General features: G+C 46.8%; 1 protein-coding gene across 3 annotated transcripts in view; it reads left to right on the top strand.

Moving 5' to 3' along the window:
• The window catches only part of LOC138959813 (uncharacterized), a 77969-nt gene that overhangs the window by 32800 nt on the left and 24827 nt on the right, over nt 1-20342 (top strand). For 2 of the 3 annotated variants that reach the window (XM_070331435.1, XM_070331434.1), the window contains 7 exons: nt 2751-2796; nt 5246-5322; nt 7887-7958; nt 9965-10096; nt 10552-10626; nt 11411-11521; nt 11827-12002. In XM_070331435.1, the coding sequence (XP_070187536.1) occupies nt 2751-2796; nt 5246-5322; nt 7887-7958; nt 9965-10096; nt 10552-10626; nt 11411-11521; nt 11827-12002 (689 nt within the window). The remainder of the gene's footprint in view (nt 1-2750; nt 2797-5245; nt 5323-7886; nt 7959-9964; nt 10097-10551; nt 10627-11410; nt 11522-11826; nt 12003-20342) is intronic. The other variant, XM_070331436.1, reaches the window with a different exon arrangement.

Raw genomic sequence — 20342 nt, 5'->3', positions numbered from 1 at the left:
GACCCACCCAGCATTCCAACCCCCTCCCCCCTCTGCTCATTACTTGACCCACCCAGCATTCCAACCCCCTCCCCCGTCTGCTCATTTCTTGACCCGCCCAGCATTCCAACCCCCTCCCCCCTCTGCTCATTACTTGACCCACCCAGCATTCCAACCCCCTCCCCCCTCTGCTCATTACTTGACCCGCCCAGCATTCCAACCCCCTCCCCCCTCTGCTCATTACTTGACCCACCCAGCATTCCAACCCCCTCCCCCCTCTGCTCATTACTTGACCCACCCAGCATTCCAACCCCCTCCCCCCTCTGCTCATTACTTGACCCACCCAGCATTCCCACCCCCTCCCCCCTCTGCTCATTACTTGACCCACCCAGCAGTCCGACCCCTCCCCCCTCTGCTCATTACTTGACCCACCCAGCATCAGAAGTGAAAATGATTAATTTTTAGAACCTTCTTTTACAGTGATAGATTTGAATGTAAATAGTCTGAAACGTAGAACTTGCCACATGAAGGGAAAAGAAAATAACTGCATCAGTCTCGAATAGCAGCTAGCATCTGCTGAAGAGACATTAAACCCCAAAAACCAACCAACCTCCCCCCTCTGCTCATTACTTGACCCGCCCAGCATTCCAACACCCTCCCCCCTCTGCTCATTACTTGACCCACCCAGCAGTCCGACCCCTCCCCCCCTCTGCTCATTACTTGACCCACCCAGCATTCCAACCCCCTCCCCCCTCTGCTCATTACTTGACCCACCCAGCATTCCCACCCCCTCCCCCCTCTGCTCATTACTTGACCCACCCAGCATTCCCACCCCCTCCCCCCTCTACTCATTACTTGACCCACCCAGCAGTCCGACCCCTCCCCCCTCTGCTCATTACTTGACCCACCCAGCATTCCCACCCCTCCCCCCTCTGCTCATTACTTGACCCACCCAGCATTCCAACCCCCTCCCCCCTCTGCTCATTACTTGACCCACCCAGCATTCCAACCCCCCCCCCCCCCTCTGCTCATTACTTGACCCACCCAGCATTCCAACCCTCAACCCCCTCCGCTCATTTCTTGACCCACCCAGCATTCCAACCCCTCCCCCCTCTGCTCATTACTTGACCCACCCAGCAGTCCGACCCCTCCCCCCTCTGCTCATTACTTGACCCACCCAGCATTCCAACCCCCTCCCCCATCTGCTCATTTCTTAACCCGCCCAGCATTCCAACCCCCTCCCCCCTCTGCTCATTACTTGACCCACCCAGCATTCCAACCCCCTCCCCCCTCTGCTCATTACTTGACCCACCCAGCATTCCAACCCCCTCCCCCGTCTGCTCATTTCTTGACCCGCCCAGCATTCCAACCCCCTCCCCCCTCTGCTCATTACTTGACCCACCCAGCATTCAAACCCCCTCCCCCCTCTGCTCATTACTTGACCCGCCCAGCATTCCAACCCCCTCCCCCCTCTGCTCGTTACTTGACCCACCCAGCATTCCAACCCCCTCCCCCCTCTGCTCATTACTTGACCCACCCAGCATTCCAACCCCCTCCCCCCTCTGCTCATTACTTGACCCACCCAGCATTCCCACCCCCTCCCCCCTCTGCTCATTACTAGACCCACCCAGCATTCCCACCCCCTCCTTCCTCTGCTCATTACCTGACCCACCCAGCATTCCAACCCCTCATTACTCTACCCACCAACATTTCAACTCCCCTCAACCCCTCCTCCCCCCCCCTCCACACACACACACATACTGCCCTGTTTCAGCTTTTACATGTGTAGCCTAGCTATAGTGATTCAAACATTTCCATAAACTGTTCTGAGATTGACTCACTCTGGCTGTTTTCCCCACCTGATTGTGTGCGAACACGCAGGCATCCATTCAAAAAGATGTGTGGTCGTTCGGTGGCAAGTGTTGTTTTGTGTGGAAAGGACGGGGTTGATTGTTAATCAATACCTCCATTGTGGTAGCAGTCAGGGGGGAAGTTCAGGGCGGCCAGAGGATGACATTACATTTTTCTCTGAACTCAGTCTAATAGCTAGCTAGCTAGCAGGTTGGTTTTTTTTAGCTTTTTTTTTAATGTTTTCTTTTGTTGCTTTAAAGGATTCCTTGACTGTGGAAAAAAACCATAGTTGTAGTGGTGCATTACATAGTTAAAGGAGTGTAGTGGTGCAAATATAACAGTTTTGTTTATTGCATGGTCTTTGTAAAATCAACAACAAAACACACCCACACATTTAAAGAAATAGTTGTTGGAGTGTAGTGGTGCATTACAGAACAACAACAACAACAACAACAATAACTCAAATAAAGAAATAGTTGTATGAGTGTAGTGTTGAACTACACATTAACATCTTATTTATAATGCATTTTCTTTGCACACACAAAAAACAAAAAACAACACAACAACAAACAAGCAAAGACACATCCACACATAAAAAAAAAGACACAGCAACAATAAGCACACAAGACCAACTCTTACAAGAATACATTCATGCTCTGTGTGTGTGTGTGTGTGTGTGAGACAGTGTCTGTGTCTGTCTGTCTGTCTGTCTGTCTGTGTCTGTCAGCATATGATAATAATAATAATATGAGAATTTATAACGCATACATATCTCAGTGCCTGTGAGTCTGTGACGTACTGTTTATGTTGTTTGTGATTTGTGTGTTTTACTTTGGGAGACGCACTGTGTATGTTGTTTGTGATTTGTGTGTTTTACTTTGGGAGACATATTTTTTATGTGGTTTGTGATTTGTGTGCAGGGCGAAATGGAGAACAAGATGGACAAAAAAGATCTGGAAAACTTGGGTAACAAATCACCCCTACATTTCATTACACATGCACCATAACACATTGCTTACATATGTATGTGTGTCAGTGAATGTATTACAGCTAATGAAAGAGAGAGTTTGTGTGTCTGTCTGTGTCTGATTTATTTTAATCAGTTGCCTTGTTCATAGTATATCTTACTTATTCAGTCAAACTTTGGGATTAAGGTAAGGAAACCCTATGGAAATAAACCAAAAATTGTTGATAGGTGTGTTTTGGGGTTTTGACACGATGACACACTTTGATCTATGTTCTTTCAGCTGAGCATAACCAAAATGTGAATCGTTGGCAAAAAAGACACTTTTTTTCACTTTTTGTTGTTGTTGTACTTGTTGCTTTGGAATCATTTCTGGCCTCAGTATTTTTTCATTATTTTCAAATCGCCATAACTTTCGTTTAAAACCACTTTGGAAGATGATTCAAGTATCAAAATGTAGATCTACATACGCTGCTTGTGTTTGTCTGCTGTCGCCCGAAAATGGGTAACCTTGTTTTTGATTGGCTGATGTGTGAAAGGGTATGAAGCCACACACTTGCAAAACAGAGCGTGTCTTATATAGTACATTTGCGGGCTGAATCTAAATATGCCATGTGCACAACTTGTACAGTTTTAGATCTGAAAACTTGTTGTGCTACGATTACAGTAGTTCGGTATGAGTAGGTCTAAAAAGTGTTCGCGGCGTCAAATTTACGGATTGCTATGTTTGCTCTCGGAAGACACAACACAGATTTCTCGGGAATCTACATGCCGCCACCTCCCAATCTAATACGAAAAGTTGGACAAATCACAAGAAGAAAATAACAAAGTAACACAAACAGTTGCTGTTGCTAGTTTTGAGCAAGCTGATGACGAGGTGATAAGGATCTGAGACATGTCACAGTGTTGTGCGATGACGATATGCTATCTGTCACTGAAAATACACCACCGATAACTTACGTTCAACTTCAAGCGGTTTTTCTATTTGGTACTTGTTTGGCCTGGTCAAAAACAACCTTTTTGTGCATTTGTCAAAAAGCTGGAAAAACAAAACACTTGGTCCTAACAATCTGATGTTATGCAATAGTTTCTGCAGATATCATAACAACATGTGCACCCTGCATTCTTTAATAATTCAAGTATGTACCGTGCAAGTTTTGTGCAAATCGGTTTGTATTCTAGTGTGTAGCGCGAACACACAAAAACGCAATTTTGCGCAAAATTCATGGGGTTTCCTTACCTTAATGGTGATTTTGTTTGTCAAGAGTATCTGTGATCTATTTTTGCAAGTTTAATTTTTTGCTGCTCTGTTCTTAATTGGGATGGTTCAATGTGAAAGATGCTGCTCCGCTCAGAGCACTATTGAAGCAACGATTTTGTCTTTTTGATGCTGATAAGGATATTAACAGTCAAGAAAATTAATGTTCATAACTATTCCACAGATGATTATACATACCTTTAGTGTTGCCAGACAAACAAAACTTCATGAGGTTTGTCAGTTATTAGCATCTCCCTCCAAATAACATTTTCCATGATCATGTTCTGGGACTAAAGGCTGTGTGCGGTATGCCAAAATGGACCCAAATACTTTTGTTTTACCATTTTCTTGTGTAATCAAGCAAGCACAATGTGTAGACGTAAACTACCCCAGATAGAAAGAATTCTCTCTATCGTTGAGACCAAGTAGGCTTTTAACATAATTAGTTCACATGCGGGGCCTGAGCCTGATCAGGGCTCATGCTGTCCTGCCAGGACAATGTTGAAAATTAATTTGTAAAACATTTGCTGCTTTTGATTCATTGCAAGGTCAAGAAAACTAGTTATAATTTCAAACCGATAAGCTTAGATGCCTGAGGCATGACTGAAAGCCCTAGGTGCTCCATGCACCTGAAAGTGACTGCAAGCACAGTAACTTTAACTGAGAGATATGAATATATTGACAAACACAAACACTTTCATACTGGACAAATTGAACGTCTGAGCCTTCTGTGTACATGCCATCACAACAAAACTGTTGAACTATGTTCTTTTCATTAAGTAAGATTAATCTCCAAAGCAAATGAAGTGCTTCAATGTAAAATCATTAATGATTATCACAATTGATCTTAAAGTGGGGGGTCCTGATTTGGCCTATTATGGTCCGCTGGACCCGAAAAGCAACAGCTAACTAACTAACTATCTTAAAGTGGACTAGCCATTTTGCTACAGTGTGAATTAATAGTGAAGGCGGTGCCTGTAAGGTGGTGATGATGTGATGCTGTTGTTATGGTTCCAGTTAGGTGTTGATGTCATGCTGTTGTTATGGTCCCAGTTAGGTGTTTATGTCATGCTGTTGTTATGGTCCCAGTTATGTGTTGATGTCATGCTGTTGTTATGGTCCCAGTTAGGTGTTTATGTCATGCTGTTGTTATGGTCCCAGGTAGGTGTTAATATCATGCTCTGTGTTGCCAGGTAACATGAGCGAGCTGCTGGAAGAACTGAAAAAACTTCGTAGCGACATGCAAGATTTGCAGGACGCTGTCGCTGAGGTCAGTATTGTTACTATGACAACCACACAGATAACTCTTGTCATGTTTCTGGGGAAATCTGGGCACACTTGGGGTTCAGAGTAGCCTTTTCCTGCCACCAAGCAAAGAGAAAAACATTTGTCATCTTCATTAGATGTGTGTGACGTATGACTAACTCTGTGACATGTAACAGTGGTCAGAAACAAGAGGGACAGTGCTATCGGGAGCGGATTTCTTGATCCCACTTTTTCTGTACTTTGTTTTTAACTTCATTGGTTTAGTTCTAACTACCATGCCATGTCATCGTCAAGCATTCCTCTGTTTTGGTTACTTCAGGGTATGGCTAGTTGAATGGTTCGTTTTTCATCCCCTCTCTTTCTCTCAATAGAACGTAGTATTGTTTTCACTTCAAGGAGACATATTGAGATGGTGTGTTCTTTCCTCTGTCCCAGTGGTGAAGTATCAGTTTTACAGACACTCTGTGGTTGAATAAAGTTTGGCGAGATCATACCAATTAGGCTTACTCCAAGCTATCTGCAAAAGGGAGAGGGATTTGTAGTAGCTATTAAGGGCAGGTGGGCCAGTGCAAAATTGATCAAAATATTCAAATTGTTCAAAAGACTGTTTTTGATATTTTTGTAGATTATGGTTCCATATAATCCATGTGTGTCGGTGTTTTTGTCAAAAGTGTCCTATTTATGTGTCAATAAAGACCAAATTTGAACATGTATGGCTTTGATTGTCTTCTGTAGTCGATATTCTCTCCCCAATAGGCCTCATTTCATTTTTGTCTACGTTTGCGTCTTGGGAGTTGCGATTTCTCTGGCTGTAATTTAGCTAGAGCAATATTTGTTTTTAGTTTGTGCTGAATATAACATTCTCTGAGGTTACGAAAGGATTTTGTTGCTATGGTTTAGTTCTAACTACCATGCGGGGGACTCTCCTTTTGTGTTTTGAGTGGGATCTTTCAATGACCGGTGTAACGTACTAATTGTTAGCAGAATCATGATGATAGTTTGTTTCTCTTTTCTTTATGCTGCCGCCAGGAGGGTTGACCGTTTGTGTTGATTGTTTGTGTTGATTATGTGCATGCTGCCAGATGGAGTCAGTGACACCTGTCCACCGTGACAGTGACACCCTCCCCCCCTTTCCTCCCTCCCACCCCCATCTCCCTCACCACATTCTCATTCCACCCATGCCTGAAGCACAGCAGGGCGCTGTGACTGACAGCGCAGACATTGACAGCGGTGGTGGAGAGTGTGAAGGTGCACAGGGAGGCACTCAGAGGCGTGACTCTTCAGAGCTGAGAGAGGGGCAGAGTCAGACTGGCTTTACCTCCTCCCTCCCTTCCCTGCTGTCCTCAGACAGTCCACAGGTGGTGCAACGTTTCCACCCTCTAGCTTGCACTCACTGGCACTGCAAACCCTTTTCTTCCTTTGGCTTCCATTTTGATCCCTCTTTTTGGTTTCGTGTGCATGGTCGTTGAAAACTTCTTCCTTGGTTCCATTTTGATCTCTCTTTTTTCGGTTTCATGTGCGTGTTCACTGAAGACTTCTTTGAACAGTCCTAGTTTTAGCCTGCTGCAAGATCACAGTCGTAAAAGGCACGGCCCTGCTCTGGCCACTGTTCACTTTGTCCTTGTGAGTAGACCATGGTTTGCTGTAGAAACAGAAACATGCACAGATCATCAACTTTCACCTCAATTTTCCGCAGCCTGGGCCTGGGGGAGGTTTGGTGAGACACATACTTGTATTTAAATACAATGGAACCCCCCTTTTAAGACCTCAAAAAAAAAAAAGAGAAAATCAGGTCTTAAAAAGGAGGGAGTCTTAACATGGGGTAAATTTACTGAGTTATGAACAGAAAATCATAGAAAACAGGGTCTTAAAAGGTAGGTATCCGAGTCTTAAATTGGGGGCTCTTAAAAGGAGGGTTCCACTGTACCACTGGTTTTATTTCTGCATGTTCAACTCTGGGATTAGTTCTGTTTTGACACACCATTTGTGTTTCATAGTTCCTTTTGCGTCTCTGAGGTTACAAACTACTTTAAATTTGTTTGCAGAATTACAGATGTGTTGATATATAATTGTGTGTTGGCCTTTTTCCACGTTATGTGATTTCCTTTCATGCATGCGCTGTTAATTGACTGAATCATTTCAATATGTCCACATTTTGTTGTTTGCACAAATTATGTTGTTGATATTTGATAATTTTGTTGTTAGATACCTGCTTGTGTGTTTGCATCAGTGTTTTGTACCTGCACGATGTCATAATTTGTACTTGTTATATTATGTTAGTAATCAGCATGTATCTCTTTGTGAATATGAGTGTGTGTGTATGTGAGCACTTGCAGTGATCCTGAATATAAAATGTATATGTGGGTCCATCTATTTATTATAGTGCTGTGTTAGTGTGTCTCATGTGTGTCAGCTTTTGTATGTGAAGCTGGATGTACACCTATATGTGTGTCCATGCATCTGTCTGTTACAGTATTAGAGTTGTGTATCTGTTTATGTATGTGTTTGTGTACACACTTGTATGTGAAGCTGAATGTAGACGTGTATGTGGCTGCATCTCTCTACTAGCTTCAGAAGATGGCCGGTGCTGACTCAAAACGTGGAGCACAAATGGACGATCTCCTCAAAAAGATCCAAGAGGTTTCACTTTCAGATTACGTCTTCCTGTCTGCTGACCTTTGTTGCTTTGCCATTTGAACGATTAACCTCAGTGACATTTGTATTGAATTAAACGTATTTGTTGAGGGCTTAATCCCAAACTTCTAACATTAACAATAGGGTTAGTAGTTGCTATATTAGACAATGTAACAGCGTAAACTTACAGATGAATAATCATGCAGTTACACATGATTTTCCAGCATAGTTTTCTGTATATAGATTCCTCGCATGATTCGGCATACTACTGACTCAGATTGACTTAAGAACTGAACCAAACTTTTTGTGAGACACATACTTTCTTAACAGATATTTATTTGTTTCTCAACTTTTTCTATTTAGAATGTAAAATGTACTTTTACACCAGCTTTATTTTCTCATTTATTACTCACAATGTATAGTAGAGACTGACACACTGTAGCAACAGCAAAAACACATAATTGACTTTTTTTCCTTGCTGGTACAAAGTGTATAACAGATATAACAGATAGGGGGAGGGGGGTTGTAAATGCCTTTGATGAATTATATATTTTCTTGACGCTTTTTCCATATTTGTACAATATGAAAATGCCTTACTTACCTCCAGCAGTTAACAATTAACAAACGCATTGATATGAACAAACTTTGATGATCAACTACATAACAAAATAATTAAGCATAGTTCGCTGAATGACATAACATATCAAAAAAGTAAAATAATGAAAATAAATATTAAATATAAAAGAAGAAATGCTAACTGTGTTGACTGGCCAAGTGGTCAGTATATGGAGGGAACTGACCAGTGACTCAGACTGTCAGGTTTCTTGACCATCCCAGCATTCTATTCTTCTCTCACCATTCTGCATATATTCCTTTGCTCTGTGTAATTTTCTGGAAAAAAAAGATTTATGTGGAAAAAAAAAATGATCGTTATTGAAGACAACATGGAGATGTTTTTAGATATTTTCCTCAATTTTATTGATGTCAGAAAAAGTGGTTTTATTAGTTTAAAAAATGGTAATGAAATCTATGATTCACGCCTTAACAGCTTAGCATGGCTTGCTTTGTGCTTCCCAGTAGGATGTAGCAATGGCTGCCTTCTGTACCGAGCTGTTCGCTTGGCAGTCCGTCACAGGTTTGAGTTAAGGTGTCCTGGAATCATCTGTATGTAGAAATAATGTTGTTTTAAGATAGCAAAACATGAACATGAGAGTCCTCCACAATGTCCCAGCTAACACACAGTTAAAGTGCGGGCACTGTGTAACCATGTTGTGATCATGTGGACAAGCACCTTCTTCTTACCTTGCAGTGCAATGTGTGTTTAAAAATAATTAATGACTGAATGTTATTAACTTAAGTTTATGAAAAAGATTAAAATGTACACACCAGATGAAACTACTGTTCTTATATTTATTGTTCAACGGGTCTTACTTACTTAACATATACTGACGTATGTCAGAAGAATAAACTTTTTATTGTTGTTGCAGGTTTGTAGAGGTATGGTTTAACATTATCATGTTTGACGACACTGCAGTCGAGTGTTGTTAGAGTAGCAGTGTTGCTGCTTTTACCTGTGAGTGTAGTGAAGAAATGTGGTATAGCTGATGTATGCATGGCCTCACGTGAATGCTGCATTCATAGACAATGTTCAGAAATAACTGTTGGGTTTGTGTGGGTTGTGAAAGAGTGAATACTCTTGCTTTCAGTGAGACAAGCTTTCTACACATGCTCCTTGTCCAGGTGTTTCAAACATACCCCTTACTATTGTCTAGTCTGTAATTTGGGGAAAGATTGACTCACTAAAAGCAAGAGTATTCAGTCTTTCATAATCCATACAAACCTGACAAGTTATTTCAAGGATGTGTCTATTGGCAGACATAATTCTGAGTTAAAGAACTTCTGTGAGAGATGAGTTAATTGATGGTTGCATGCAGTGTGAGAATGTGTTGATGCCCTGTGTACTATGTCGACAACGCTCTGTGTGCTGTGTTGACACTGTGCTGTGTACGCAGGATGGGGAGTCACTGAAGGGACTGCAGCGACTGCAGCAGATGCTGGGCATACTAGAGACGACCATTAGTACGCTGAAAGACAAGACACGCACCCTGGAGGAGGATGGACGCAACAAGGACCTCAGCATAGAGGTGAGACATCAAGATACAGGTGATACAGGAAGATACAGGGGAGGCATCAAGATACAGGGGAGGCATCAAGATACAGGTGAGGCATCAAGATACAGGTGAGGCATCAAGATACAGGTGAGGCATCAAGATACAGGTGAGGCATCAAGGTACAGGTGAGGCATCAAGATACAGGTGATACAGGTGAGGCATCAAGATACAGATGAGCCTAGGCATCAAGATACAGGTGAAGTGTCAACCAGGGCTGATGGTGAAAGAAAAGTGAGTCACGTCAGGTGTGCACAACGATGTCAGGAAAAATGTCGATGGTAACGACTTATTGCCTTGGTAGATTTGGCAGCATTTTGTTACCGGAAAAACAAGTGGAATTTAACTGACAGACTGTTTCTGTTGTTGTACAGTTTGCGCATGTCAATCTTCTAATGACAGCTGTATCATGTTGTTGTTACTGTGTGCAGAAACTGTTTGGTTTGTGTGGCGGTCTGGAGAAAATTAAGGCCGACAAGGAATACGTTGCCATGGAGGTCGATGTGGTAAGCACCAGTTATTCCCCTTGTAACTCTTTTGTTAGCAGGTGACTTGAGACACTTTTCTGGTACTTCTGTTAAAATACAAGTATCTTACTTTGCATGTCTCAGAAATGTATGTTGTTTTTCATGTCTCTGGAAGTATGTTGTTTTTCATGTTGCAGAAAGTATGTTGTTTTTCATGTTGCAGAAAGCATGTTGTTTTTCATGTTGCAGAAAGCATGTTGTTTTTCATGTTGCAGAAAGCATGTTGTTTTTCATGTTGCAGAAAGTATGTTGTTTTTTATGTTGCAGAAAGCATGTTGTTTTTCATGTTGCAGAAAGTATGTTGTTTGTCATGTTGCAGAAAGCATGTTGTTTGTCATGTTGCAGAAAGTATGTTGTTTGTCATGTTGCAGAAAGTATGTTGTTTGTCATGTTGCAGAAAGCATGTTGCAGAAAGCATGTTGTTTGTCATGTTGCAGAAAGTATGTTGTTTGTCATGTTGCAGAAAGTATGTTGTTTGTCATGTTGCAGAAAGCATGTTGCAGAAAGCATGTTGTTTGTCATGTTGCAGAAAGCATGTTGTTCTTCATGTTGCAGAAAGCATGTTGTTTTTCATGTTGCAGAAAGCATGCTGTTTTTCATGTTGCAGAAAGCATGTTGTTTTTCATGTTGCAGAAAGCATGTTGTTTTTCATGTTGCAGAAAGCATGTTGTTTTTCATGTTGCAGAAAGCATGTTGTTTTTCATGTTGCAGAAAGTATGTTGTTTTTCATGTTGCAGAAAGTATGTTGTTTTTCATGTTGCAGAAAGCGGACAGGAAGCAGCTGGACGGCAAGGTCAACCAGCATCTGTTCGACAGCACCACGGCCGGCATAAACCGAACCATCCAGGACATCCTGGATAAGCTGTCTGGAACGGTATGCATGAAGCATGTGCCCAGTGAGAGTGTACTTGTCACAAGAGGTTCAGGATGCACAAGAATTAGTTGATAGTCATGGTTGAATGGTAGCCGCATGACATGTTTATGAATTGGTGCATGGTACGGATGCTATGTTTTTCCAGGGAGACCAGCAGAAGAAAATGCTGTCATGTGTTACTTTGTGTTGCCATGTGTTCCTTTTTTAGTCACGGAAGCGAGAGAAAGATGATGCTGTCATGTGTTACTTATAGTGGAAGAACATGCTGTCATGTGTTGCTATCATGTGTTGCTATGCATTGCCAGAGTGACGAGTGGAAGAACATGCTTGCCAAGCTGACCAACGACCTTGACGGCAAGCTGGACCGCCTAGAGCTCAACCCGCTCAAGGAGTGGCTGGAGAAGAAGCTCAAGGCGCTCAGTAAGAAGATCAAGGAGGGCAGCCTGCAATGGACCGACGATGAGGCCGCCGGACTCAAGAAGTAAGCATCTTCTGCTTCTCTGTCTGTCTGTCTGAACACTCCATATATATACTGTCTGTCTGTCTGTACACTCCATGCATATTCTGTCTGTCTGTCTGTCTGTACACTCCATACATACACTGTCTTTCTGTCAGCCTGTCTGTCTGTCCATTCCATTCATATGCTGTCTGTCTGTACACTCCATGCATATTCTGTCTGTCTGTCTGTCTGTACACTCCATACATACACTGTCTGTCTGTCCATTCCATTCATATACTGTCTGTCTGTACACTCCATGCATATGCTGTCAGCCTGTCTGTCTGTCTGTACACTCCATGCATTCACTGTCAGCCTGTCTGTACACTCCATGCATTCACTGTCAGCCTGTCTGTCTGTCTTTACACTCCATGCATATGCTGTCTGTCTGTACATTCCATGCCTATAATAATAATAATAATAATAAAGATAGCTTATATAGCGCCGCTTCACAAATTTAACTATGCTCTTAGCGCTGTACATCGAGATATAACAATTTCAATAATATAAATACAAAGATCTTCCATAAGCGAAAATTCGTACCGTCTTGTCTCGTTCTTGTATTGGTTCCTTTGTTTTTTTAACTTTGTTCATCTTACCACAGTCACTTTGTTGTTTAGAATACAAAGATGATATTATCATAATACACATTTACAAATATCACTCACGTGCATACATCCTCGTGCACACCACGCGCATACACACTCCCACTCATTAGCAAGTGCTTCCATCCCCCTGCCACTGAGATGTTCATATACCCCCCTGGACAAGCTCACACCATGTCCGTCTCCTCTCTAGACTGTACATACACTCAGCAAGAAAAAGAAAGACTAAATGCAAATTTCATACACAACCCTATGGCTCAATCAAAGCTGAAGCAACTATACAAAAAAGACACATTCAAACAACTAATCTAACTTCACCTCTAACAGTCTATAAAGATGGCAAGGACAATTTACAAGGATTCGCGAAAAAGGTGCGTTTTAAGGGAACTGCGGAAAGAGTCCTTAGAAGCAGAATGGCGAACGGAGGAAGGGAGAGAATTCCAGACAATGGCAGCCGCAGAAGCAAACAAGCGATCTCCAAAAGAAGGCAAGCTTCGCTCGAGAGTTTCCAGTTTGCGACTGTCAGCGCGTGAGCGGAGGTTGTAGTCAGAGGGATTGTCATATATGACGAGCAGTTCCTTGAGGTATTTAGGGCCATCTTCAAATTTGGCAGAGAAACAGATACAAGCAAGCTTGTATCTGATACGAGCGGACACGGGAAGCCAATGAAGGGAACGAAGAAGTGGTGTGACATGATCAAACTTCTTAGAACGATATATCAATTTGGCGGCAGAGTTTTGTACCTTTTGGAGTGACTCGACAAGTTTTTGATCACAGCCATAGAACAGGCTGTTGCAATAGTCTATTCTGGATAGAACTAGAGAACAGGCTAGAGTTTGAGCGGCTTGGGGGGTAAGATAGTGGCGGATAGAACTGATTTTCCTTAAGTTACTGTACGCAATTGTGCGGATGTTTTGGACGTGCTGGGAAAGGTTGAGGAAGTGGTCGAAGGTAACGCCAAGATTAGTCACAGAAGAGACAAAGTTGACGTCGCTATCGCCGACATGAATGCTAGAAGGCAAAGAATTTTCAGGGAAAGATCTGTACTGGGACGTGACAAGCATGGATTCAGTTTTCGAGTCGTTTAGCTGTAGTTTGTTAGCCGTCATCCACGCCTTTACAGCAACAACACAGTCTTCCATTTCACTCACAGTGGTATCAATTTGATCAATCTCACTGTCTTTGTACAACTGGTTGTCGTCTGCAAAGGCGTGGTGATCGATAGGATACTGTTTGACGAGGTTAAAGAGGGGGTTCATGTACAAAACAAAAAGAACTGGACCCAACACGGATCCCTGAGGAACACCGAACTGAAGGACTGTGGATTCTGAACTGATGCCGTTTACCACGACTGTTTGAATCCTATCCGAGAGATAGGACTCAAACCAGGACAGTGCAGAACCTGTGATGCCAAAAGTTGCCTCAAGGCGGGCTGTCATAATTGAGTGGTCAATGGTGTCGAACGCAGCGGACAAATCGAGAAGCGTGAGAACAGACACTTTACCGTTATTGAGAGCCATCAGAAGGTCGTTCACAATTTTCAACAAAGCAGTTTCAGTGCTGTGGGCAGGTCTATAAGCCGATTGGAAGCTGCTGAGAAGATTGTTTGATGAGAGGTGGGCATTAAGTTGCAGCAAGACCAGTCTTTCCAAGATCTTTGAAAGAAACGACAAGTTCGAAACTGGTCTGTAGTTCTTTAAATCATTGCGGTCGAGGGATGATTTCTTTATCAGGGGTTTGACAAGAGCTTGTTTCATGACAGACGGGAAAGTGCCAGAGAGAATTGAACTATTCATGACGGAGGTAATGTGAGGTAACACTGTGTCCAAACATTCAATCAGCAAATGTGATGGAAAAACATCAAGATCACAGGTTTTTGTACCAGACTTCAAAATCACTTTCTTCACATCGGACTCAGCCACAGGTTCAAATTGACAGAGAGGTTTGCCGTGAAAACAGCATCCAGCATCAGATTGTTGGGAGGGGGGTGTTTTGTCAAGATTGTCTCGAATGGTCATTATTTTGTTCATGAAGTAGTTCAAGAATCTCTATGGCAGTTCAATTGACGGAAAGATGGTGGGAAGTGGGGATGGGGTTTTGTTTCCAAGTAAGTTGTTAGTGATGCTGAATAGCTGTTTAGATGACAAACACTCTCTAATTTGTTCTGAGAAGTAGTTGGTTTTTGCAACATGAACAAGCTTAGTGACAGCTCTTTTGGCAGAGTTGAATATCTGTTTATGAATAGTTAGTCCAGTCTTCTCGCACACTTTCTCAGCACGTCTCCTGTTCTGCTTGGCTGCTTTGACGTCCTCGCTGACAGAATTGAACCACGGAGCGCTCCTTTTCCTGGAAATAGTCCGTTGCGTTGCAGGAGCGTGGGCATCTAACGTCGTCTGCAGGCAGGAGTTGAAATCGTCTGCCGTCAGGGACGGGCATCTGGACAAGCTGGCTTGCAGATCGTCGTTTAGAGCAGATCGGTCGATGGCACGGATATTCCGGACTGTCACCACGGCAGGTGGAAGAAGGGGGACGGTGATGTTGAGTTGTGCCATGACACAGGAGTGATCGGAGGCAATAGCACTGGAAACAACGGTACTCAGTACTAACTGATCACTCTCTCTGTGCACCAGCCAATCCAGTATATGCCCTTTGACATGGGTCGGTTCAGTGACGGATTGGGCAAGGGAAAAAGTGAACAGCAATGGAAGTATTTGACGAGTGAGGGGATGTTGGGGTTTATCGTAGTGGACGTTGAAATCACCCAGGAACAAGGGTGATCCGTGGATGATGTTTGTGTACTCAAAGAGATCAAGTAGCTGTTTCACAAACATAGCGTCGGTGAGTTTATTTGCCTTACTTGGGGGCGGCCGGTAGATGCAAAAGAAGTGTATTGTCTTCTGGGGCAAGGTCAACAAGATCTGGGCTAGTTCAAAGGAATGGTGGTCAAACGGGAAGGAGGTTGTAAAAGAAATGTAGGGCTTGAAGTTGTCCTTGAACAGCACCGCGACACCCCCTCCCCTTCCAGGACGAGGGAACGACTGCATACTGTAGCTGGGTGGTGTTAGGTCACGGCACTTAGCGCCGTCTCCTCTGGACTTCAGCTGAGAATTTTCGTCCTTTGGACTTATGAATTTCGCTCAGTAGTTTGCTGTTGTGGCCGCCATTTTGGTCGCCATTTTTTCGCTAGCACGTGGTGTTTTTGCTGGTTGGTTTGGGTCCGTGCTCGGACTTTGAACTTGTTTACCAGTAGCATTTGGTAGCTACTTTTGGTGGCTTGTACGTTAGTGCTAGTTTCATTCTGCTGAAGTTTTGCGTCCTAGAGACTTTGTTACTTTTCAGTAGTTTGTTTTCTCACGTCGTCAGCATGGCGGATAGTGAGAAGAAACGGGCGGTGAAGGCCGAGGGAAAGGGCAAGGGCCCTGGTAAACCCAAGTCCTCGGCTTCCACCTCTTCTTCTAAGAACCCCATGGTTCATGTTTCTGATCCTAAGACTAACACTGTCTTTTCTGTGCCTATTTCGGCGCCGGAGGAGACTTCGTCTGGCCCTCGGTCGGCAGGTTTGGCCGCTAGTGCGTCCATTTCTAACCCTGTACCTGCACCGGAGGCTGGCGCTCTGGTTGCTAGCCTTGTGTCTTCTCTGCTTCCAGAGATTCGGACTCTTGTCCGTGCAGAAATGTCGCGTGCGGACCCTGTGACCAGCTCCTCCTCCCTCCCGGGGGTATGCGACCCTCGGTCGTTGGCTTCTTTGGTGGCGCCGGCTTCTTCGGTTTCCGGACGTTTTTTCCCCGGACCTTCGCCGCGCACCTGCGTTTCCGGATCGCCGGTCCAGCCTGCTGGCTCCCGTGATGTCTCCGGTCTCCACACGCCGGGAGGCGTTTCTCTTCTTGGCCGGCACTCGGTGGCTTCCGCTTGCGGGAGTGCACCTGAGCAGGTCCCTTCGGGGATGCGGTCAGTGCAAGGTATGTGCTCGCAGCAGCCGGCTTCGGCAGCTGCCCTTCCGGTTCCCGGAAGTAGTGGCTCACTGGAAAGCGGACAGACCATGGTCCCATCCGGTTCGAGCTGCGCTATACATAAGCAGTCGTTCGCGGCAGCTTCTCTTCCGGCTCCGGCCGGAAGTGTTGGTTCACTGGTTTGCGGACAGCCCATGGTCCCTTCCGGTTCGAGCCTTGCCCTGCTACAGCAGCCGTTTCCGGCAGCTGCGCTTCCTGCCTGGGCGGGAAGTGTAGGTCAAGCAGGTAGTGCACAGTCGTCTGTCACTTCCGGTTCCGGCCTAGGGCTTCCGGGTTGCAGCTCGCAGACTCCTCAGCACCAGCTATGGTATAGTTCTGCTGTTGCGTCTGCACTTCTGGCTCCTCCCGGCTTTTCCGGCTCGGTTCCCGCTGCTTCCGTTGGGTCGCCGGTGAACTTCGAATACGGTGTTTCTCCTGGGCATTCAGGCTTAGTGCCTCTGTTGGAACAGCAGCAGCCACCCACTTCGGTGGTGACCGCTAGCTCCTCTCTTCAACTGCCTTCGGTTGTTGATGACTCTCATCTTCCTCTCAGTCAGGAGGTGAGTTTCATTGATGGCCAACAGGATGGGCGTTTGGCTTCCGGCCTTCCCTCGCAGCGTCATTTGTCGGGCTCCTTCGGCTATGGGCCGTCCCCTTCAGGTGGCGTGTCGGACTTCGGGTCCGTGGACGAGGAGCAGTTGCCTTCGGCGGCTCCGGCCAGCTTCAGAGTTGTGCTAGAAGCTGCCGCGGAAGTCACTTCGCGCTATTTCCGGGAAGGGGCTTCGTCTTCGGCCGCGCCTTCGGCGACCGGTCCGTCGGCGATGGCGGACTTCCGGTGAGCGTAAGAGGAGGACAGCTACTTCCGGTTCGAAGAATCACCGTCAGTGGCTTTTCAGCTTTCTTGTTTGTTCACCAAACCCGCTCCTGCCGGCAGCGGGTTGCCTCCAGCGGCAGTTCCGGTTCTGGTGCCGCATGGTTCAGCTCCGGATCTGGCTTTGCCTTACTTGGCTGCTACGGCACAGGCGGACTCCTTCGTGCCCTTAGCGGCTCAAAGGAAGTTGCCCTGGCCAAGGGTTTCACGGAACCTTCTGTCATTCGCTCTGCCGCGTGCACCGTTACCGGTCACGCCGGCATTGCTTCCCCTTTTGACGAAGCCTTTGAAGAAGGATTCCGTTCTGCCGCTCTCGGAGCAGACTCTCCTTTCCTCTGAGGAGGTGGGAAGGCAGCTCTTGGAACTCAGTTCCATTTCCGAGACTATCCTTCGGGCGCTTTCTCGCGCTCTGACCGAGTCTTTGGCTCCCTTTACCCTGAGTAAGGAGCAGGATTCGGAGGACGTGTCCACACTCCTCTCCACGCTGGCAAGGGTGAACGAGGAACAAATGAGGTTGTCCTCTCTGCAGTACGTACATGCTGTCTCGTGCAGAAGGGACTTGTTTCTCGCCCACTCCCAGTTTTCTGAGGAGTCGACGAGAAACACCCTCAGATCGTCGCCCTTGGTGGACGGTGCTCTCTTCGGCAACCTGGCCTCTGATGCCAGGAAGCAGGAGATCGACACCAACAGGGAACAGCAGTTCTCAACTTTTGCACTTCAGGGCCTGAAGCAGCAAAAGCAGGCCGCTCCTAAGCAGGCTCAGCCTCAACAGGCTAAGTCCTCCGCTCAGGCGCACCCTGCTTCCCGGAAAAGACCTCGTGCCCCTTCCCGCAGGTCGGGCAAGAGATCTTCTTCGGGTCGGGGTAGGGGCTCTTCCAGTGGAAAGCCCCACCCCCAATGAAGCGTTTCCGACTTCACCCCCCCCCCCCCCCCCGCCCTCCACCTTGGTGATGGCGGGGGGCCTTGCTCGGGCACTTCCCCATTGGCTGGCCGTCATACGCAGCCGATGGATAGTGGGTGTCGTGAAGTCGGGATTTCGCCTGCTCTGGCTGGGGGACAAGGCCCCTCTTACCAGGCGTCCTCCAGCCTTCAAGCCCCCCTTCTCGCAGGAGGCAAAGGCCGTCCTCCAGTCGGAGGTTGCCTCACTGGTAGAGAAGGGCGCTGTGGAAGCGGTCTCGGACCACAGCTCCCCGGGGTTTTATGGACGGCTTTTCGCGGTCCCCAAGGCTTCGGGAGCTTGGCGTCCTGTCCTGGACCTATCGTTTCTCAACACCTTTTTGAGAACGATTCGGTTCATGATGGAGACGCCTGTCTCGGTCCAGGACGCTCTCCGCCCAGGAGATTGGGTGACCTCGATAGACTTGACGGATGCGTACTTCCACATTCTGGTGCATCCTGCCGACCGGAAATGGCTCCGTTTCCGGTGGGCCGAGCAAGTCTACCAGTTCCGCGCACTCCCATTTGGGCTGTCCCTCTCCCCGTGGATTTTTACCATGGTGGTGAGGCAGCTCTGCGCACTGGTGAGGTCACAGGGAGTGCGGCTGCGAGCATACCTCGACGACTGGCTCATCATGGGCCAGAGCGAGGCTCTCTGTACGCAGCACACTCTCTTGGTTCTCCGGGAGGTCAGCTTGCTGGGGTTCTCGGTCAACCATGCGAAGTCAGAGCTCGTGCCATCCCAGTCATTCACTTACCTGGGGATGACGTTCAACACGGTCGCCTGGACTGTCCAACCTTCGCAGAAGCGGGTGGACAAGCTCCAGGCTCTCATATGCTCTACTTCGCTTCTCCTGCGGGCTTTGCTCCGGACTCTGGCCTCCATCCTGAGGCAGATGGAGTCCATGGCCCTTCTGGTTCCACTGGGAAGAGTTCACAAACGCCCGCTTCAGCACGCGCTGAAGCCGTTTGTGGACTCTCCTTGTGTGGATTGGAACACTCTGGTTCCCCTGGGGGATTGGTTCCAGACTGCAACCCTCCCGTGGCTGGACTCAGGATGGGTATGCAGGGGGGTTCCCATTATTCCCCCCCCTCCCAACATGGACCTTTTCACAGATGCGTCCCTGCTGGGTTGGGGGGCTCACACGAACCGGCTCACGGCCTCCGGACTGTGGTCTGTGGAACAGAGCACATGGCATATCAACTCGCTGGAGTTGGAGGCCGTGTTTCTTGCTCTGGTCGCGTTCCTCCCCTCCCTGGTGGCCAAGCGCGTGCGTCTGTTCACGGACAATACGACAGTGGCTGCCTATGTGAACAAGCAGGGAGGTTCGCGGTCCCCCACTCTCTCCCGCAGAACGTGCGAGATCCTGACCTGGTGCTCCCAGCGCGGGATCTCTCTCTCAGCGCGTTACCTGCCAGGGAGCCTCAACACACTGGCGGATGCGCTCAGCCGCTCCCACAGGGTGTTGCAGGCGGAATGGACCATCACGCATGGTGCCCTACTCCGCCTTTGGGCTGTGGCTCCGAAGCCTCTGGTGGATCTCTTCGCCACCAGATTCTCCAAGCGCCTTCCGGTGTTCGTCTCTCCCTTCCCCGACCCGGAAGCGTGGGAGACCAACGCCTTGGACATCTCCTGGACGGGGCTGGAGGCTTACGCCTTTCCGCCCTTCCAGCTTCTCAGCCAAGTCATCAGGAAGGCGGAATTGGAGAGGCCGTCTCTGCTTCTGGTCACCCCGCTGTGGCCGTCTCAGCCCTGGTTTCCGGACCTTCTGAGACTCGCACGCGGCCCTCCAATTCCTCTCGCTCTGGTAAGAGGCGAACTCGTTCAGCCTCGCACCGGCGTTCCTCACGAGCACCCACAGTCTCTGAATCTTTACGTGTGGAGACTGTGAGGTCCGCTCTGAGGCGGTCTGGACCTTCCGAC

The sequence above is a fragment of the Littorina saxatilis genome, linkage group LG2 (genome assembly GCF_037325665.1).
Source record: "Littorina saxatilis isolate snail1 linkage group LG2, US_GU_Lsax_2.0, whole genome shotgun sequence".
NCBI classification, from domain to species: domain Eukaryota; kingdom Metazoa; phylum Mollusca; class Gastropoda; order Littorinimorpha; family Littorinidae; genus Littorina; species Littorina saxatilis.
Note: the sequence above shows the minus strand (reverse complement) of the source record. Positions and strands in the feature narration are given on the sequence as shown.